The 23,310-nt window shown below is 39.9% G+C and overlaps 1 protein-coding gene across 7 annotated transcripts in view; it reads right to left on the reverse strand.

The window, feature by feature from the left end:
* Positions 1-1,756: 1,756 nt before the first annotated feature.
* The window catches only part of LIMCH1 (LIM and calponin homology domains 1), a 655,781-nt gene continuing 634,227 nt past the window's right edge, over positions 1,757-23,310 (reverse strand). For all 7 annotated transcript variants that reach the window (XM_053704014.1, XM_053704012.1, XM_053704013.1 and 4 more), the window contains 2 exons: positions 22,309-22,411; positions 1,757-4,674 (listed from right to left, as the gene is read on the reverse strand). In XM_053704014.1, coding sequence (XP_053559989.1) covers positions 4,649-4,674; positions 22,309-22,411 — 129 coding nt within the window. In that variant the 3' untranslated portion in view covers positions 1,757-4,648. The remainder of the gene's footprint in view (positions 4,675-22,308; positions 22,412-23,310) is intronic.

Genomic DNA, 23,310 nt, shown 5'->3' on the forward strand with positions numbered 1-23,310 from the left:
TTAGACAAAACTTCAGTCATAACAGTAGCCATATCTTGTAATGTTATCTGTAATGGCCGCCCAGATGTACTAGGCGCCATAATATCACGCACCTCCCGGGCGGGAGATGCAGGTACTGCCGCGTGAGGCGAGTTAGTCGGCATAACTCTCCCCTCGCTGTTTGGTGAAATTTGTTCAAATTGTACAGATTGACTTTTATTTAAAGTAGCATCAATACAGTTAGTACATAAATTTCTATTGGGCTCCACCTTGGCATTGGAACAAATGACACAGATATCTTCCTCTGAGTCAGACATGTTTAACACACTAGCAATAAACTTGCAACTTGGTTATAATCTTTTTTAGCAAAAACGTACTGTGCCTCAAAGAGGTACTAAACGATTAAATGACAGTTGAAATAATGAACTGAAAAACAGTTATAGCATCAAACTTTAAAACAACACAACTTTTAGCAAAGGTTTGTTCCCATTAGAAAAATAACAATAATTAAATTTGACATAAAAATTACAGAGCAACGTTTTTATTCACAGTCAATATAAAATTCTCACAGCTCTGCTGAGAGAATCTACCTCCCTCCAAAGAAGTTTGAAGACCCCTGAGATCTGTCAGAGATGAACCGGATCATGCAGGAAATATAAGAGTAACTGACTGGAATTTTTTGATGCGTAGCAAAGAGCGCCAAAAACGGCCCCTCCCCCTCACACACAGCAGTGAAGAGAAACGAAACTGTCACAATTAAAACCAAACAACTGCCAAGTGGAAAATAATGCCCAAATATTTATTCACTCAGTACCTCAGAAATGTAAACGATTCTACATTCCAGCAAAAACGTTTAACATGATAAATACTTATTAAAAGGATTAGTGACTTTTAACAGAGTAGTTCCGGTGAAATACCATCCCCAGAATACTGAAGTGTATACATACATGTCATTATAACGGTATGGCAGGATTTTCTCATCAATTCCATTCAGAAAATAAAAACTGCTACATACCTCAATGCAGATTCATCTGCCCGCTGTCCCCTGATCTGAAGCTTTTACCTCCCTCAGATGGCCGAGAACAGCAATATGATCTTAACTACTCCGGTTAAAATCATAGTAAAAAACTCTGGTAGATTCTTCCTCAAACTCTGCCAGAGAAGTAATAACACGCTCCGGTGCTATTGTAAAATAACAAACTTTTGATTGAAGTCATAAAAACTAAGTATAATCACCATAGTCCTCTCACACATCCTATCTAGTCGTTGGGTGCAAGAGAATGACTGGGACTGACGTAGAGGGGAGGAGCTATATGCAGCTCTGCTGGGTGAATCCTCTTGCATTTCCTGTTGGGGAGGAGTTATATCCCAGAAGTAATGATGACCCGTGGACTGATCACACATAACAGAAGAAAGAACCTTAAACTCAAAAATGTGTAAACACCTTGAAATTTGTATAAAAATAAATAAAGTTGTGCATAATGAAAGAACTTTGCAATATATGTTCATTATTTTGCCCCCTTTTCATGTAATTTAGGTCTGAAAACTGACTAATTTCTAATTATTATTTGAAATGCAACCAGCTGACTCATAAAAGGCCAACTCTGCTACATATCTGTCCCTAATGAGATTTAGCTGATAAATGCAAAACAATGCATTTTATACTAACGTTATGCCTGGCTAGTCTGGCTATGCTATTATTTAATCCCTTTGCTCCTTTAAATATAAATATTTGTGTGCATAATATCTATGTGACAAGACAAAACAAAAAATCATATTTTTGTAACCAGTATTTTATTTATTTATTTATAAACATACATTTACTATAAAAGCTGTTGCATCAAAAACATTTTGTTCTACTTTCCAGAGGCATTTTGGAATAAATACAATGGATAAGTGTCTCACATTATTTGTATGAAACATTAAAGAGCACATAGCAGAGCAGGAGGCCCTGTTCTAGAGATAAAATAGTAAGAATGTTACAAAACCACATTACCTCACCACCAACACAATAACATAGGGCTGTTTATGTATGAAACTGAAACAAAAAGCACTAAATAGAATATAAAAAACAAGCTAGAGGCCAAAACAGCTTCTACATCATATGCAAAATGTAATCGCTAGAGAACGAGACTCTGCAATATATAAAGATCAACAATTACTAGGGCTAGAAAAAACAAGACTGCAAACCAACTGCATGCTAGCCCTTCTGGAAGCAAAATGGTTAATAAAATCAAATATTACCCAGTGAGCCAATGTAAACTGAGGTGAGAAAAAAGGCATTGCATCTTACAATCCTGTTTAATCAAAGCATACAGGTACATTAGAGTGCTGTACTGCACATCACTCATTTGCTTTTATTAACTGCAAATCATTTGCACCAATGGTAGGTAAAATAATTGCACTGTTATATTTGTTTTAAAGGATTTGCTGACAAAAATACTGACAGTTATAAATAGTTGGCAAACATTTATTTTCTGCTGGTGACTATAGTGTGAAATCACTGTATTCCGGAAATGCCCCATTCTACAATTGATCTTTGTTAATGCACATACAAAGATTAAACCTCATTAAAGAAATGGATAGATGTGTCAGCAAATTTACAAACTGTATTTGCAAAATTGCAGATGTTGCCGACACCAGGTTAAAAAAAAAAAGTTATAAAATTGATGTGATCTTATTTATATATTGTGCATGTCTTGTGCAATGTTTAAATAAAATACATTTTTAGACACCATGCAAAGTGTAAACATCACCGTTAACACGGAAACCATGCAAGCACATCTGTAAAGCACTTTCAATGAAAAAACATTAATTTGATGTTGGTGCTTGTAAGAGCATTTACCTAATCAATGTATTCAATGACAGAGCTATATTCTTTAACTTGTCATTTGTATATTTATTGCATTAACTACTACAACTCTGTGCAACAGCTTTGCATTTAAGGCACCTTTTTATATGTTACAATTATACAGTTAGTGTTTCACATATAAACAAAAATGTAATTACATGATAATGGGTCTTGTCTAACTATTACTAAACACATGCAAAGAACCACAAACTAGTGCTTTAATAAATAGATTCTAGCTTAAGAAGACATATCAAAATATTATTGCTTATACAGCAGCAAAATATATATTTTTTTCTTTTACAAACACACTGAAAAACATGGACATGATACAAACTCAGTTACACGTTAAAAGTCGCTAAACTAGAACGGCTCTTATGTGCACTTCTTGCTTTGCGAGTTGTGTGTGCACTAACGCAGCTTTTCTTTAATGCTATAATGTGCAAATAAGGGATCACACAATTTAGTGAAGCAACAAAACACGAACGCAGGCTGTGGAACAGCAACATCGGAATCAGCCAATTGTCTGTTTGGCCAACACAATGCATTGGTTCTAATCACCCTGTTTGATATGTGCGTAGCCTGTGTGTACCACTGCACTGTATGTTGATATTTTTTATTCAGCGAGTAATTTACAATACAAGTAAAAAACATACTGAAAAATAGCTCATTCTTGATTTTTTTTATTACAGACTGATTAATTAGATTTTTTGCAGAATGGGGCTATTGTCTCTACATGTTCCTCCCAAAAAGCTTAATTTTTGTTCATTATGAAAACACAAAACTAAAAAGCTATGTGGAAATCCCAGGAATTGTTTTGATAATTATCCCTTCTGTTGAATAGCTGTAATAGTGTCAAAAATCACTAGTCGGACTGCAAAATGCAGCCGGTTAAATTACGCTTGCATGCAACTATCCTTCACAGTTTAAAGAACTATACTGGAGGACATGATCTAAAGCAAAGAAATTAACACTAGCAAGCTATGAACTGACTTTATGTAGCAGGGCAGAAACACAGCTCTGGTACAGAATAGACTGAAGTTTTGTGTAATATTTCAAGTTGACAAATGATTACTCAAGTGCTGGGGCATATGTTTAAAATCTTAGACCAAAATGCTTAGATGTGTAAAGACAACAGGCACCGCCTATAGCAACACTATTGTGTAATAACCTTTTACATTTAGCTGTATAGTACTACTGTACAGAAGTGAATAGACAGCTTAATAGAGGTGTAGACATATGATAAATTATTAATATCTGCATTATTTGGTTACATTATTAAAAATAAAGGCTCATGAAAAAGTAAAGGTGCAATGCATAGCCACAAATTGACATATCCATAATAAAAGTTATACAGCAAAGTAAAAACTATGCTGTATGTTACATTTATAAGAATGCAATATATATCATTTTTTCATTACAGTTCAGGTAGCATGTCTATGCTGTAGCCCTATAAACCAAGTAGTATATATTTTATTGCACCTTTATTTTGAACATTAAACTATAGAGGCACAGTACTTCGCATATAAACCACAAGCCCAGGATCATTTAATGCAGCCTTTCTAGATGTGGGGAAGGGCATCACACTGCCCTTGGCATAAAAAAAGCCGACTGTTAAACATCTACAAAATGTGCTTTGCAAATAAAATTTGCCATATTATTTCTAAAGCAAAACATGGACTTTGCTTGCAAGCATCAGACATGATTTCCTGTTAACATCCTATCATGGGCTGAGCGCCAGGCCCTCTGCAGATAAGAGCTTTAACGTGATTGTCTGGTATTGTGGAATCATCTTTTCTCTGAAGTCTTCATTTGCTGATGTCACAAAGGGGTGGGATGGCCGGCCGCTGGGGAGAAAAAGAAACATACAGTAAGTTACAAGCTATGCTCTGTCCCACTTGTATATAGGTGATTTAGAAACTATTACATTTTTTTACATGTATTTAAGCCTAAAACTCGCTGCTCAGTAAGATATTTTAAAAAATCTGTTAGTGCTTCAAAGTCCTTCACAGGTTTCTGAAAAAGATGAGCTACTCTGACCTTCCTTCACAGGTTTTCCAATATTTTCTAAGCCTGTTACCTAAACAGGTCTCAATTTATGCTGGCAATATGTTACAAAATATTCAATGCACACACTACACTGACAGAAAAAGACATGCATGCAAAACTAGCAGCAAATACAAGTACACTAAAAACAAGACCAGGAAGGGATCAAAAATAGCCTGGGCATTTTAAGGAGGAGCTACCCACAACTTTTCCTTTTGTTATTTAACCCCATAATGACCATGACGTACCCTGTACATCGCTGTTCGTTAAGGGATTGTCTGCTTATAATAGCCTGGGTCTTGCTGCAAGTGGCAAAACCATGCTACTGGACCCTCCCTCCCTGCAGGTTTACTAAAATATTGCGGTCTCACTATTGAAAAAGCAACCCCCATAGAAAGACCAGCAATGTACATTCCCTAAACTGACAAGTATAATGTACTAGCATCATTTACAAAAACATTTAAAGTTTGTTACATCCTTCTGTGACTGTATTTTGTAAATACAGTTGATGTGATATACATTATATAGATTTTGCAAAGGCGTTTGATACAGTGCCACATGAGAGATTAATGCACACAATTAAGGGATTGGGAATAGCTGAAAATGTTAGCTCATGGATAAATAACTGGATAGTAAGCAATGAGTAGTAGTGAATGGATCATACTCAGATTGAACAAAGGTAATAAGTGGAGTCCCCCAGGGATCAGTACTGGGCCCTGTTCTTTTTAATATTTTTATAAATGACTTGGAGCAAGGATTAAATAGCGACATCTCTATTTTTGCAGATGATACTAAGTTAAGTAAGGTCATTAGGTCAAAGCAGGATGAACTTTCGTTACAAACGGATCTGCAAAAATTAGAAGTATGGGCAGGTAAATGGAAAATGAGATTTAATATGGGAAAATGCAAGGTTCTACATTTTGGAAGTAAAAATAAGTAGGCAACGTATTATTTAAATGGGACAAGACTTAGCCAAACAGAGGAGGAAAGGGATTTGGGAGTAGTAATAGATAATAAGCTAAAGATGGGTGCACAATGCAGGGCAGCGGCTTCAAAGGCTAATAAGATACTAGCATGTATTAAAACAGGCATTGATTTAAGGGAGGAAAGCATAATTCTGTCACTATATAAATCCCTGGTAAGACCTCACCTTGAGTATAGAGTGCAGTTCTGGGGACCGATCGCAAAAAAAAGATACAGCAGAACTAGAAAAAGTTCAGAGAAGGGCCACAAAGCTAATAAGGGGAATGGAGAATTTAAGCTATGAGGAGAGGCTAACCAAACTGGGTCTGTTTTCTTTAGAAACAAGGCGCTTGAAAGGTGACATGATTACTTAAAAATAAATATTTTATATTAAATATATTCAAGGCCCATATACAGAGATGGCAGAAGCTCTGTTTATTCCAAGAAAATTGTTTGTGACAAGAGGTCACAATTTAAGGTTGGAGGAAAGGAGATTTAATCTCTTGCAATGGAAATGTTTTTCAATGTAAGAGCAATAAAATTGTGGAACTCATTACCAAATTAGGTAGTAAATGCCAATACCTTAGATACATTTAAAAATTGTTTGGATAAGTTTCCATTTAAATAAAGAATAAGCGCCTATTGCTCATCAGCCTGTGCAATCACAGTCTCTCAAAATAACAGGTACCTGAGTATTTGCAATAACACCTATGCTGCACTGTCAAAGAGAAATAACAAACAGACATCCATAGACACTCAAATTGAAACACAAATGCCCTCAGACACTGACTTTCACACAAAAACAGGAACCTAAAGACATCAACAGGCACCATCAAGAGGAGCTGCTTATTTGTGACTCTCATTCTTACCCCTTGATAATATGCAGTTGTGCAGCCTTTCTATACATACATGGGGCAGGTTTATCTGTAAAACAACACAGGGATGGCTACTTTGGAAAGCCTGGTATCATTAAGGCAAATTCATATACTTTTTGTATACTGTGTCCCCTTTTTGGTAGGGGGGAGGAACACAGAGAGGCCATACATGTTGTAGGTAGAGCTCACGCACCACTGGGCTACCCTATAAGAAGGGCCAGATTGGGCCCCTAGATGTGTGGGCCCATCTCAAATTAAGACCTCTACCGATCCCTGGGGCAGGACTCGGGTAATCTAAAATTATAATTCACAAGGTGATACAACATAGTATATGTGTATGTATGTATGTATATATATATATATATATATATATATATATATATATATATATATATATATATATATATATATATATAAAACATAAATTATGCTTACCTGATAATTTCATTTCCATCTGTGGGAGGAGAGTCCACTGCTTCATTCATTACTTGTGGGAATTAAGAACCTGGCCACCAGGAGGAGGCAAAGACACCCCAGCCAGAGGCTTAAATACCTCCCCCACTCTCCTCATCCCCCAGTCATTCTGCCAAGGGAACAAGGAACAGAAGGAGAAATATCAGGATATAACTGGTGCCAGAAGAATAAAATTAAATTTAGGTCCGCCCACCGGAAAAACGGGCGGGAGCAGTGGACTCCCACAGATGGAAATGAAATGATCAGGTAAGCATAATTTATGTTTTCCATCTTAATGGGAGGAGAGTCCACTGCTTCATTCATTACTTGTGGGAACAAATACCCAAGCTCTAGAGGACACTGAATAAAAAAAAAACGGGAGGGTAAATAGAGGCAGACCCTAAACTGAGGGCACCACAGCCTGAAGAACCTTTCTCTCAAAAGCTGCTTCCGCCGAAGCAAAAACATAAAATTTGTAAAAGTATGTAAAGAAGACCAAGTCGCCGCATTACAAATCTGTTTCATAGAAGCCTCATTCTTCAAGGCCCAAGAAGAGGCCACAGCCCTAGTTGAGTGAGACGTAATCTTCTGAGGAGGCTTATGTCCCGCTGTCTCATAGGCCAGACGGATAATGCTCCTCAACCAAAAAGACAGTGAAGTGGAAGAGGCCCTCTGCCCCCTGCGCTTCCCCGAATACACAACAAATAAAGACGAAGACAGTCTGAATTCCTTCGTGGCCTGAAGATAAAACTTCAAGACCCGAACCACATCCAAATTATGAAGCAATCTTTCCTTTGACGAAGAAGGGTTAGTACACAAGGAAGGAACTATTTCCTGATTGAGGTTACGATTTGACACAGCCTTGGGAAGAAACCCCAATCCAGTGCGAAGAACAGCCTTATCAGCGTGAAAAACCAGGTAAGGAGGCTCACATTGCAAGGCTGCTAACTCAGAGACTCTGCGAGCCAATGCAATAGCCAGTAGAAATAGGACTTTCCAGGATAGAAGTTTAATGTCAAGCGTATGCATAGGCTCAAACGGAGCCCTCTGCAAAATCTTAAGAACTAAGTTTAAGCTCCAAGGAGGAGCAGAATTTCTAAAGACAGGTCTGATCAGACAGAGCCTGAGCAAAGGACTGAATATCAGGAAGCTCCGCTGGCTTCTTGTGTAACAGTACAGATAAAGCCAAAATCTTCCCCTTTAAGGAACTGGCAGCAAGACCCTTATCTAGTCCATCCTGGAGAAAGGCCAGAATCCTGGATACCCTAACCTTGTGCCAGGGATATCCACGTTCCTCACACCAGAACAATAGGTCCTCCACACCTTATGATAGATGCGCCGAGTGACCGGCTTCCTGGCCTGAATGAGAGTATCAATCACTCTCTCCAAAAATCCTCTCATGGCTAAGACTAGGCGTTCAATCACCACGCAGTCAGCCTCAGAGAATCGAGATTTTGGTGTAGAAATGAACCCTGAACCAGCAGATCTCTGTGATAGGGTAACCTCCATGGAGGAGACAATGACATCCCCACCAGATACGCAAACCGCGTCCTCCACGGCTATGACGGAGCAACTAGAATAGCCGAAGCTTGCTCCTGCTTGATGCGGGCCACTACACGAGGTAGAAGTGGCAACGGTGGAAAAATGTAAAGTAGGTTAAATCCCAGGGCACCGCTAAGGCATATCAGTTCTGCCCGGAGATCCCTGGACTGCGAACCATATCTGGGTAGCTTGAAGTTGAGTCTGGACGCCATGAGGTCTATCTCCAGCGTCCCCCATCTGTTGCAGATGTCCGTGAACACCTCGGGATGGAGAGACCATTCCCCTGGATGAAACGATTGTCTGCTGAGAAAATCCACTTCCCAGTTGTCCACACCCAGAATGTGGATCGCTGAGAGCAAACAATTGTGGTTCTCTGCCTATTACAGAATCCGAGATATTTCCCTTATGGCTAGGGAGCTTCTCATTCCCCCTGATGGTTTATGTAAGCCACCGAGGTAATGTTGTCTGACGAACTTGATAAATCGGGACGACCCCAGAGGGAGCCAAGCCCTCAGAGTGTTGAATATCTACCAGAATATTTAATTGGTAGACTCGACTCCTCTCGAGTCCACTAGCCCTGTGCCTTTCTGGCACCCCAAACAGCTCCCGATCCTGATAGACTTGTGTACAAGGTCACAATCTCCCAGGATGGTCTCAGGAAGGATGTCCCATGGGACAGTTGTTCCGGACAGATCCACCAAGAGAGGGATTCTATTGTTTGGATGTCCAGAGATATCTTTTGGGATAGATCTGAGTGATGGCCATTCCATTGTCTCAAAATGCAAAACTGAAGAGGCCTGAGATGGAACCTGGCATATGGAATGACATCTATGCTGGATACCATGAGCCCAATCACCTCCATACACCTGGCCACAGATGTACTTAAGGAGGTCTGAAAGGCAAGTCAGCTGGACGCAAGCTTGCAACGTCTATGATCTGTCAAGAATATCTTCATGGATAACGAATCTATTATCGTACCCAGGAATTCCACTCTGTTGCTGGGAACCAGAGAACTTGTTCCTTCTTTTATCTTCCATCCGTGGGATCGAAGGAGAAGAGCCCTCGAGTGTTCCTCCGTGAGCGAGACTGGAGGACGGAGCCTGGACCAGGATATAATCCAGATAAGGAGCCACTGCAATACCTCTGGCTCTCGCCACCACGAGCAGTGCTCCCAGAACCTTCAAAAAGACTCTTGGGGCGGACGGCTCAGTTGTACTAAATATCTTATTTTTTTAGATATTGCAATTTTATCAAAGCATATGGAACAAAGTTGAGCAGGCGGATCAACCGGAACCTCCTCACAATAGACACAGTTATTTGGTTTAATTAAAGAGGGAGTACCCTCTAACATATCAGAGTCCTCCATAGCTTGCACCTTTATTGCGGACTAGATAGAAATTAAATGGCACCTTTATATCCCAATGGCCGGGGCACTCACCACCTCCGATGACCCGGACCACAGAGAAACCGCTTTGTCTCCTCCAACCGCCAGTCAAGAGAGAGGGAGTTAAAGAGGCCACACCCGGTCACATGGAGTGCCATGCTGGAACGCCCCTGTACTAGAGAGAAAACATGCCAAAAAAGGTCTGCATCGATCTTTCGCTTAGAAAACTGACTGTTCACACACTGACAGAGCCTCATCTCACACATGTCGCAGCATCAAACACAATAATAATATTATGCACAAATCCCTGCCTGTTCAATAACCCTTTTTCCGAGGGTATTAACCTTGATTCTATACAGATAAAAGGAGACACACTGTTACGCTGTCTTCTTACAATATCATATGTGTATAATTGAAACGATCTTACCAGAATCTATGCCGTGGAACAGGAACACGGCCTCTCAAGTGTGATAGGGTAGTAGCATCGCTCCTGACATGGACTTGAGAGCAGAAAAGCAGGCAGCGAAAGTCGTCAACGCCGATTGCTTATGGAGCTGTTAATCTGAGTCGGGATGGTTTCGCAGAATGACTCTCCCTGCATCTCCGGACTCTAACATTCATCCATGCTCTCACTGAGAGGCTGACAGGACTACTTAAAACTCCAATCCCATTTCAAAGAGTACTACCCTCCATAAGAGACTACTCAGAATCTTTCAACACTTCTCTGCCAACCTCCTGTGACGAAAGGCAAAGAATGACTGGGGATGAGGGGAGTGAGGGAGGTATTTAAGCCTTTGGCTGGGGTGTCTTTGCCTTCTCCTGGTGGCCAGGTTCTTAATTACCACAAGTAATGAATGAAGCAGTGGACTCTCCTCCCATTAAGATGGAAATATATATATTTATATATATACATATATATCTATCTATCTATCTATCTATATACATATACACACATACACAAGTTGACTGGAGTAGCCGTGTTAGTCCAGCGATTTAGATATCAAAATAACAAGGAGTATTGCATTGAGCAATGATACTTTTTTATTGGACTAACTAAACATTTATAAGTTGACAAGCGGAGAGGTGGTCAGGGCCGCCATCAGGGGGTGACAGGGGTGACTCCTGTCCGGGGCCCAATGAGCCAGGGGGGCCCCATGAGGCAAGAACTAAAAAAAAAAAATTTTTTTTTTTTTTTTTTTAAGTGGGTACTATAGCAGAGTGCTAATTGAGCATGGGAAATGTTATTACAAGGAGTAAAGTATTAGCATTTGAGAGGATTTCTTAGTGTGCACTAAACCACTATGCTCAGTGTGAGACAGACTTGGCACTTTGTACAGTGTGTGCCTGAGTCAGACGGCAGATCACTTTCATTTGAAGAGGAGGTAGGACTTACTTAGCAAATGTTTTTTATTTCTTTGTGCAATTTTGGATTGTAACTTCAGTGTGGTAGTCGTTGTATGGTGGGGCTAGGGGTCCATAAAAACACATTTTTTTTAGCAGCACTGTATTTATGATTATTTGACAATGCTGTAGAAATTCTATATTTAAAACCATGCAGAAATGTTTCCTCCTCAATACACAAATGGTAGATGCCCTTTTGGCAGATATGCACTTTATATATATATATATATTACATTCCAGTTTACTGCCCCTTTATGCAAGGACTTTCCAGATGCAAGGAGGCATTTTATCTAAGATTTTTACATCTGCATAAAATTTTATACTCTCAGACTAAGATTGCTCAGTGTTTGAAATGAGACAGGTTAACTTAAAACTGTTCAGTTTACACTACAGCTGACTTAGTTTTGAAATACATACCAACAAGCCTAAATCCTGCATTTAACCAGATCTAATGGTATGAGTACCACAGCTTATGGTCCCACCAAGACCATATAGAGTACAGCATTTTCAAAATCCATAAGTACAGCTGACAGATGGGAAAATTTGTACACTATATTTGAAGTGGTGCTCTTGGTTGGGGAAAATGGGAAAAAAACAAACAAACATATGTCAAACTTTTAAAGGTACTTTTCTTCATCTAGCCATCTACCCAGCTCATTAATGTACAATTTTGAATTCACAGAATTATTTTTGTTTGCACATTTACAAATATGATTCTTTAAAAAGTGATCTCTTAATTTCTGCATTTTTTTTTATCATGCATGTCACACACTGTTGATTTAGGGGATGCAAGGTGCATAAATGTTTCCTCCTGTGAGTGTTTCTGTGGGTGTATGTGTTTATGTCTTTGTGCTTTGGTTTGTGTCTCTATGTGTATGTATTTTTTATCTGTGGGTCTCTCTGTGAGGGTGGGTGTTACCGTGTGTATGTCTTTGTGCATTTTCTGTGGATGTCTGTGAGGGTGTTTGCATATGTCTTTGAGCTTTTACTATGGGTGTTTCTGTGAGGGTGTTTGTGTGTATGTATGTATGTATGTATGTATGTCTGTGTTTTCTGTGGGTGTCTCTGTGAGGGTGTGTGGATGTCTTTGTGTGTTTTCTGTGGATGTCTCAGTGAGGGTGTGTGTATGTATGTCTTTCTGTGTTTTTCATGTGGTTGTCTCTCTGTGTGTGTGTGTCTTTGTGTGTTTTCTGAGGCTGTCTCTGTCGGTGTTTCCTTGGGTGTATGTGCAAGTTTGAGTTTGTGTGTGTGTCCATTGTCTGTTCCTTTTTAGGACATTTTGACCTTACTACTAATTATTCACATCTTTCTACAGACTTTGAGACTAACAAGACCTTTCCTGAAGTAACCACTCCACCATTTAACCTTTAAATTATTGTTTAGGCAGTTCAGGGCCCTTTCTTTCAGCCACTGCATGCTGGTGTCATAATTTAGTTGTCATCTTCCTTTACAAAAAGATAATCAGAACTCCATATTTTGTTTTCTAAATCTCCTTTTTTTACAAAACTGTAGTTTACCTCATTACTTGTCAGGTCAATGTAAACAAGTGCTAAGTGTCGGTTTGGGTTTCTGTGTCTGAGTGTGTTTCTTTGCGTGTCTGCTAGAGTGTCTATATGTGAATCCTTATGTGTGAGTGTGTTTGTGTGTTTCAGTGTATGAGTGTGTCTGTGTGTGTGTGTGTGTGTTACTACCTTTACAACATTTCCAAGTTTAAATAGACAATTAAGAATAAAGTGCATATACATTTTAGTCACTTGGTCAAAAATTGCACATGTCAAAGGAGGGGGGGGCCCTGATCAATGGTTTAGTCAGGGGCCCCAAAATTTCTAGTGGCGGCCCTGGAGGTGGTCATTCACTTTGTTGGTATACAGCCTCCCATGTAGAATGAACAACTTGTATTGTTAGACACAAAATGTTATACCCGTTTCTCTGATATCAAATTGCTTGACCCAACCTCTTACAGAGGGGCCAGAAATATCCACTCCCCTCTTTTTATGACATGTATTGCTTCAGACTTGCAATAATCTTGTTATTTTGAGATTATATATATATATATATATATATATATATTACATATACAAATATATACTAGAGGACAAACAGGCAGACACTAAGTGACAAAACACATGCAGAACCCAACAAAAATGCCTTTTTGATAGCAGCAGCAATAATGCTTACTACTCCTTACCTACCCAGTTATGAGGCTCTGTCTATAGCTGCCACAGACCAACCCTGCATTGAATGCCAATCCATCACAGGAGACCGATCTGCAGAGAGACATTGAGCAGCCTACAGAGCCAGCAATTTTGAGGAGGATCATTTTTATGTAATACAGAGGGAGCAGGACCCTGCCCCGGGGACAGGCCTGATCTGGCTCACAGACACATCAAGCACAAATAATAACGCTGATGAACTTTTATCAGGGAATGAGGCTCTGTGTGAGATTTTCCTTTCCAGAGCGTTTCATTACTATGTATGGAAGCCAGCTCTGCTAATCACTGGGAGTTCAAGGCTCAGACCTTGTTTTTAGCCAGTTGAGAAAGTTCTGGCCCTGTAAAAACCTGCAAGTAGCTATGAGATAGTTATCAGAAATGTAGATATTTGAAGCTGTTCTGAAACTACCAGGCGATACCTGTGACAATAACGAAGAACGGGTATTCTATCCCTTGCATTACTCGGTTAATCCGAGCGAAGACCTTTTTGAATAAAGGATTTGCACTGGGATTGGCCGCTCAAAGGTCACGTGATCCCACAGATAGTGTAAAGGCTGGAAAACGCCGACTACAGCAAATGGAGCCACCAGAACACAGAGGCAACACTGATACGATCAAAGGTGTAAGGTACTGTTAAACAAGACACTGCATACAAAGTGTAATATAACCACACTAAGGAAAATCTGCATAATTTAAGAGAGGATACAATTATATACTACTTACCACTTTTGTTGGATACTAATATTCCTGTACAAAACAGGTTGACTATTTATCTGTAGCAACTGATAAAACCACAAGAACTTTCTGCTCAGAAACTTCTCAAATTCCTTTAAAGTTGTGGCCATAACTCATGCATAGATAGTATTATATATGATTTTACATATGCTTCTTGATTAAATTCACTCCTATAAAATACGTCTTTAATAAGTTTAATTATATGCATATTTTTTTTGAAAGGTAAGACTACAAATACTTATTACTAAATGAGTAAAACTAATCCCAAATAATTAATAACTGTGTGAGCCTATGTAGGTATTGATCTTATATATACTTAATCCCTAGAGCCTGTACAACTACGGGCGCCACTCTTACTTTATTGTATTTGCAACTAGATACGTGGACACAAATAAATCTGTATATCTGACAATAGAGGAGAAACAATTAACAAGAAGAGAGACTCTTGAGGTAATTACTAAAAGGGGCTAGAAACAAACAAATACCTGGATGTAAGGTGATAAAGCATCCTATAGATCAATAGTAGAAAAAACCCTGAATCCAGAATCTGGGAACTCATGAGGAACAAGAGAGTTTACCCAAGAACTGGAATGATACATTCCCATAAAAAGATTCAGCCCATGAGAGAAAGACAGACAGAGATGAGCAGCTTCTCTTTTTGGGCTAAAGATAACCAATAAGAAGCTTTGAGAAAACATGTGAAATAAAAAATACTTGTCCTGAAATTGATGCTATTTGGACAGATTTGCATTTTAGCCAAACAGTGCTGACTCCTAGGTAACTCCACGCAAGTGAGCACAATGTTAGCTATATGGCACAGATGAACTGGCATGGTCTAGCTGGAAGATTGTCAAAATGCACTGAGATAAGAGGTGCTTGCATAGGCTGACAAATTAGCATATGAGCCTACCTAGGTTAAGCTTTCAACAAAGAATATCAAGAGAACAAAGCAAATTTGATGATAAAAGTAAATTGGAAAGTTATTTAAAATTGCACGCCCTATCTGAATCATGAAAGTTTAATTTTGACTAGACTGCAGGGCGAAACATGTTAAGGGAGGAATAGCAGGGTTGTTGGGTGTCCTGCTTTTTAATGTTGCACATAGTTTCGATATGTATCTAGAATAACTTATCCTCATGAGAAGGGATTAATGACCTTGTTGTTACTTGGTCTTGGCGTGTTCAAGTTAAAATATACAGTGGCCGTTTATAGTCAGTCTGTAATGAACAGTTACCGCATGAGCTTGTGTTACTCATGTTATACTCTTATATGTTTATACAGTGTAAACAGATAAGCGTATTAGCTGCATTGCAAACTATACTACTCTAACTATAGTACCTCTGTATACGGCTACATTAGGACAAGTGAAAAGTTACTCTAGCAGTTTTTACTGATAAAGCGATAAGCAATATCACAATAATAACACACTTAGCAGTGGGGAATCATACCACTCGCTCCAATATAAAAGTGGAACAACTAAATATTGACAATTAGGCTGATATTCATATAATAACCTAACGATACACAGATGCTAAGAGTGCCCTTTTTCCACACTCACTGGATAATATTATAATAACCACTATTGAGGAATTTAATACAATTCTGTCCGGTTAAGAGTATTAAAAGTGGAGCAAATAGGGGCACTAAGGCCGATACTCATAGGTAATTGTATGATAAGCCAAATTAGCAAGACATTGTCTTGCTGTTATTACTTTCGTTACTTCAATAACTGCTTCTGTGCATTAAGCAACTTAATAGTTGCAAGAACATATGCATATAGTTGCAATTTACTTTATGAATTTTCAGTTGTATTACACTGGTAAATAGCACTTTAAGCTTTCACAAATGAAGTGCTACTATTACTATTATTTCACTCAGTCCTTTCACACTCAGCCGTTAACCTTGTTAGAATTGTTGACTTTTTAGAGCACTTGTCACTTTACTTAGACCACCTGAACCAACCAATAGGAGTATTATCTCTTTATAAATGATATCTAATCTAGGTCATTTATATTCCCTAATAATGACTTAATATTTGTCCTTGGTCCTGTAATATTAATCCAGGACAACCTTGTCTCACAAGATAATATCTAAAGGAATAAGCAAGATACAGAATCCAACTTGCTGCAAGTGTTTTTAATATATGCTACCCATTTTTAACACTAACTAATAAAGTTTAAATTTTAACCCTACATGTGCCAAACCTCCACATTAGAGGGAAGAGTGCTTTTCATGGTATCCTATTCAGCTCTTATGCTGGAAACTGTTCGCATAATGTTTACCTTCTGATACAGAGCATTGCGTAGTAAAAGGACACTATAGGCAAACTGAGCAGCAGATTGAACAAAATATAAATCCTGGAATGTGGATCACTGACAGCGAACAGTTGTGGGCCTCTGCCCATTCCAGAATCTGAGATACTTCCCTCATGGCTAGGGAGCTTCTTGTTCCCCCTGATGGATGATGTAAGCCACCAAGGTAATATTGTCTGATTGGAATCTGATAAACTGGGACAAACCCAGAAGAGGCCAAGCCTTCAGAGCGTTGAAGATCACTCGAAGTTCCAGAATGTTGATCGGGAGAAGAGACTCCTCTCGAGTCCACCGGCCCTATGCCTTCCTGGCACCCCAAACAGCTCCCCATCTTGATAGACTTGTGTCCATAGTCACAATTTCCCAGCATGGTCTCAAGAAGGATGTCCCCTTGGATAGGCGATCTGGACAGAGCCACCAAGAGAGCAATTCTCTCGACCGGTTGTCCAGAGAAATCTGTTGGGATAGTTCAGAGTGATCGCCATTCCATTGCCTCAGCATGCACAACTAAAGAGGGCTGAGATGGAACCTGGCAAATGGAATGACATCTATGCTGGACACCATGAGGCCAAATACCTCCATACACCTGGCCACAGATAGACTTAAGGAGGTCTGGAGGGCAAGACAGTTTGAAGCAATTTTGCATCGTCTCTGGTCTGTAAGAAATATCTTCAAGGATATAGAATCTATTATTGTGCCCAGGAATTCCACTCTGGTACTGGGAACCAGAGAACTTTTTCCTAAGTTTATCTTCCATCTATGAGATTGAAGAAGAAGCAGCAGAGCTCCTGAATGGTCTTCTGCCAGCCAGCAGGAAGGAGCTTGGACCAGGATGTTGTCCAAGTATGGAGCTACTGCAATACCTCTGAATCTCATCACTGCGAGCAGAGCCCCTAGAACCTTCGTAAAGACTCAGTAGCCAGACCAAATGGGAGAGCCACAAACTGGAAGTGTTGGTCCAGAAAGGCGAATCTTAAGAACTTGAAGTGATCCTTGTGTATTGGCACATGAAGATAAGCATCCTTCAAGTCTATCGTAGTCATGAACGGTCCCTCTTGAACTAAGGGCAGAATCGACCTTATCATCTCCATCTTGAATGACGGCACCAACAGAAACTTGTTTAAGCACTTTAGGTCTAGAATCGGGCAAAACGTACCCTCCTTCTTTGGGACCACAAAAAGGTTTGAGTAGTATCCCAGACCTCTCTCTGCTAGATATACTGGCACAATCACTCTTAGGGAGGAGAGATCCCTCACGCACCCTAGAAAGGCATTCCGTTTTTCTGGTCTTGAATACAGGTTTGATAAGAGGAATCTGCCCCTGGGTGGATGAGATTTGAAACCTCTCCTGTAACCCTGAGCAATGACCTCCAGAACCCAAGGGTCTTGCACGTCTCCCAGCCAAGCCTCCACAAAGAGATATAGTCTGCCCCTAATACGATCGAACGACGGATCGGGGGCCACCCCTTCATGCCAATTTAGTCTCGGTGGGCTTCTTGTTCTGCTTGGACTTATTCCAAGATTGAGATGGTTTCCAAGTTCCCTTGGACGGATCCTGCTTCGCGGAGGGCTGCTGGCATTGGGACTTATCCGAACGAAAAGTACGAAAATTAGGACCCCGTCCTTTAAGTTTGTTGTTCTTATACTGTGGTAAAAAGGTACCCTTGCCCCCCAGTGACCGTGGATATGATGGAGTCCAGCCCTGGACCGAAAAGAACCTTTCCCTTAAATGGAAGGGAAAGCAATCTAGATTTTGAGGTCATGTCAGCGGATCAAGACTTCAACCACAGAGCCCTACAGGCCAGAACAGAAAAACCTGATGTCTTGGCATTCAAGCGAATAATCGGCATGTTTGCATCACAAATAAACGAATTAGCTACCCTCAAGGCCTTAATTCTTTAGTGGATCTCTTTGAGTGGAGTTTCCACCTCGATCATCTCTGATGGAGAGTCACACCAATAGGTAGAGGCTCCAGCCACCGCAGCAACCGCCGCTGCAGGTTGAAATAAAAATCCTGTGTGCTGAAACATCTTTCTGAACAGAGTTTCTAATTTCTTATCCATGGGTTCCTTAAACGATGATCTATCCTCAAGTGGGATAGTGGTGCACTTAGCAAGCGTGTAGATAGCTCCATCCACCTTAGGGACAGATCCCCACAACTCTAATTGGGAGTCAGGACCCGGGAACAATTTTTTAAACGTAGAAGAAGGGGAAAACGAGGATCTGAGTCTTTCGCATTCATTCTTAATAATATTTGCCATCTTAATGGGAACTGGGAAAGTTTGTGGCACTACACTGTCCTCATAAACTTTATCAAGCTTAGGAATAGAAGGTTCCTCTGGCAATTTTGGTTCCGGAACCTCTAACGTAGCCAACCCTTCCTTTAACAGAAAGCATAAGTGCGCTAACCTAAATCTAAAGTCAGGTTCCTCGCCAGCCGGAGGCTTAAAAGGCAGCCGATTCCGACCCAGAAAGAGCCTCCTCTGAAGTATCAGAGGCGTCTTCATCAGCAGATAATCTATTGTCAGATCAATCCAGCAAGTTGGTAGATGACCCCTGGGAAGGATAGCAGTATTTAACCTTTTGCTTAGCAGGGCGAGGTAAAGAACTAAAGGCCGCAGACACTGCTGATTGCAACTGTTCAGAAAAGTCTGGCGGTAAGAGGGCCCCTCCCAAAGAAGGATTAGTGGTGCAATGGGGAGCTGCATGTGTAATCGGAGATGATTGCAGGGAACGCACCTCGCGAAACAGAGACCCCTCAGTCCTCCATAGCTTGCACTTTTAAAATGGACTATAGCAAAAGTAAATGGCCCCTTTATACCCCAATGGCCGGGGCACTCACCACCTCCTATGACCCAGGCCCCACAGAGAAACCGCTTCTTCTCCTGTAAACCACACGGACAGGAAAGAGGAAGTTAATGAGGCCACACCAAGTCACATGGAGTGCCATGCAGGACCGACCCTGCTACAGTAAGAAAAGCATGCCAAACTGACAGGCTGCGCAGTTATCCAAAACTGAAATGCAAAACCTGAATGTTCCCACATCTGCCAGAGCCTCATCTCACACATGTCGCAGCACAAAACATAATAAAGCAAATCATGTATAAATCCCTCCTGTTCAATAATCCCCTTCTGGAGATATTAACCCTTGATTCCATACAGATAAAGGAATCACACTGTGACCCTGTCTTCTTACGTTATCATAAGATATAAAATGAAACAATCTTACCGGAATTATCGCTCAGGAACAGACACACAGCCTCTCAAGTTTGGCAGTCTTGTAACATCGCACCTGACATGGACTTGAGTGATAGAAGCAGGCAGTGAAACTCGTCAACACTGATTGCTTAGGAGTTGTTAATACGAGTCTGGATGGTTTCGCAGAAAGACTCTCCTTGCATCTCCAGACCCTAACCTTCGTCAATGCTCTCACTGAGAGGCTGACAAGACTACTTAAAACTCCAGTCCCATGGCGAAGAGTACTACCCTCCATAAGAGAATACTCCGAATCTTCTGACACTTCTCTGCCATCCTCCTGTGACAAAAGGCAAAGAATGACTGGGGGATGAGGGGAGAGGGGGAGGTATTTGAGCCTTTGGCTGGGGTGTCTGCCTCCTCCTGGTGGCCAGGTTCTGTATTCCCACAAGTAAGGAATGAAGCCGTGGACTCTCCTCATATTAAGATGGCAATATGCAATGCAGCAAATTCTGTGGATAAACAGTAGGCAAAGAATTTGTTAAACATAAAAAAACTAGTGAAAAGTGCATTACGACCATAAAAATGCAAGGAGCTGCAGTAAATACATTTTAAAGCAATAACAAAAAAACAAGAACAAAAAAACTAAAACTTACTTTGCAATAAACAAAAACCAACAAACTGGAGACAAAAAAACAGCGAGCTGTAAAGCTACTTGAACTAAATGTGCAGTATTTGGCAATCTAGTGCTATTGCTTCCTAAAAAGAAGAAAAAACCTTAACATCATCCTGACTTAGTATCGCTTATGCGTGCTGTAAGAATGGAATTTCTGAGCAAAATCCCAGCACTACACTTTGTTGATGCCATGGAAAAAACTCACAGCTTTCTGATCAGATGGCAAGTTACTATAAGCCTGAGGTAATGACATCACATAGGTGGTAACCCAACCCTCTTAGCATATGTAATGCCAGTCAACATAAATTGTGGTCTGCTTAAAAAATACCATATCTATGACCAACACTTCATACTGCAGGTTTTATACATATAGCAATGCAGGGACATAAAAATAAACCTGCTATGACAAAATGAGTTGTTAGAAAATAGGAAAACGATATGGGCACAAAAAACTCTAAAACTACAGGGCAAGTAGAATAATAATAACATACACCATTAAACATAGGAGTATGGAGATAGCAATACATCCTATAGAAAAACTCAAAACCTGTAAAAAACAGATTATGCTGTGACATATGGCTTATTATTAGGCAGGAAAGGACAACTGAGTATATGAAATCAAACTCTCTGTCCTGATTGCCAAGAGCCATAAGGAATGTGAAAAAAGTATACAGTACAGCAGTAGAACAGAGTACTCTGATACACGTGGGTTGCCGCAATCTACTTCTAAATGGCCTTCCAAAACACTGCCTCTCCTCCCTTCAATCTATTATGAATGCTTTGGCTAGACTCATCCACCTAAGCCACTGCTCTGCCAGTCTCTACACTGGCTCCCCATACACTCCAGAATACAATTTAAAGTATTAACCCTAACTTACAAAGCAATCAACAGTCTAACTCCCAACTGTATTTCCTCTCTCTTCGTGAAATATTCCCCATCCCATCCTCTTCGATCAACCTCTGACCTACATCTCTCCACTCCTGTTATCTCTACGTCCCACTCCCGTCTCCAAGACTTTGCACGTGCTGCTCCTGTCCTCTGGAACTCTCTACCCCGCTCCATAAGACTGTCTCCAACCTTGTATAGCTTCAGACGCTCCTTGAAAACCCACCTATTCAGAGAGGCTTACCATCTCTCCTCCATCTCTCATCCTAACCAAACTAATACATGAATTGCATGACTCAATGCTACAACTACAACCGGTGTGACAAGCTACCCCAACCTTATGTCTCTGCACCCTAAACCTGTAGACTGTGAGCTCTCCGGAGCAGGGCCCTCTTCCTCTTGTACTAGATTTATTTAGTTTTATGTTTTGTATTTTATCACAATACCTTGTCATTGTATACCCTAATCACTGTACCCAGCACTACGGAATTTGAGGGCGCTATACAAATAAATGATAATAATAATAATATACATGATGAGAACTTGAGGGTTTTGCTGGGCCCCAGCAGGAGATGTCCCTCTTTGCCTATCGGAACTCTAAAAATGTCGAACTTATACCAGCAAGAAGCTGCACTGAATTCTTCCTGGAGAGATTTGAATCTACGCCAAGAAGACATAAGGCATTATACCCCATAAGTCCTAAATATGTTTAAGTAAAATAAATAATATGTAATGGCAGTTTTGTGCAAAAGGGGGAAATGAGCAAGTATTGGAATATTTGAAAATAATCAAGGGCCTTACTTCTGGACTTCATGTAACAATCATTGCAGTTTAATAACCCATTGCGTATTCTGACGTCTGTTCCTGTCGTTGCATCTCCCAGTTGTCCCTTACAAATCCCACACTACAAGAGAAACAAAGTATTTATAGAAATTAAAAGCGACATAAATGTAAAGTGAAAATACAATGTCTATGCTACAGCCACAAAACATCTAACTGCACACTCCAAAATATACCAAGCTTATAACTATACGTCTACAGTTGTACATATGTAAGCCAAAAAGTGTTCCAAATCAAATCCCATTCCTACCCCAATACATGAAATGTTTGTTAAGTGTTAATCCTGAATGACTGGACATGGCTCCGAATAAACCTTACCTGTGCTTACATATGTGGAAACAAATTCTGGTCCACATCCAGCCATCAGAATTAACAATAAGACATACACAATGAATAATTTAGCACAGTGTTGTGAAAAAGACTTTCATAAGTAGGTGACGTAGATGTCCAGAGGCGGGGCCACAAATGCCCACCTAGAAATGTGCTCCTTATATTCAAGTATAATTTATTTATATGAATTTCAACATACTATACTAAATGTGGTTGCCTCTGTGGTACTGAGAAAAGTTACTTGTTGGGATTTGATATGGTTTACACCTTTGGACCACTATAGTACATTTAGCTTGCATGCTTTTTATTATACAGTATTTAGCTTTGCAAAAATAAATAATGTTAATCAAACACTATTGAATGAATAATAATTTTTGGCCAATAAATAATTGTATAGAAATAAAAAAAAATATCTACATAGCAAAATAAAAAAATAAAATAATTTATTCATATCCTTAATTATTATTATTATTTAAGGCAAATTTTGTAATCCCTTTTTTTAAATTGTGGGATTAAGAATATAAAGCCGGAGTAATTGTTGTAATTAATATTATAATGTTGAGGATGTCGGTGGATAACAGTGGGACTGAATTAAACACTAAATTGATGGCAGGGATGAGATGGAATAGCGTA

The sequence above is a fragment of the Bombina bombina genome, chromosome 2 (genome assembly GCF_027579735.1).
Source record: "Bombina bombina isolate aBomBom1 chromosome 2, aBomBom1.pri, whole genome shotgun sequence".
Taxonomy (NCBI): Eukaryota; Metazoa; Chordata; class Amphibia; order Anura; family Bombinatoridae; genus Bombina; species Bombina bombina.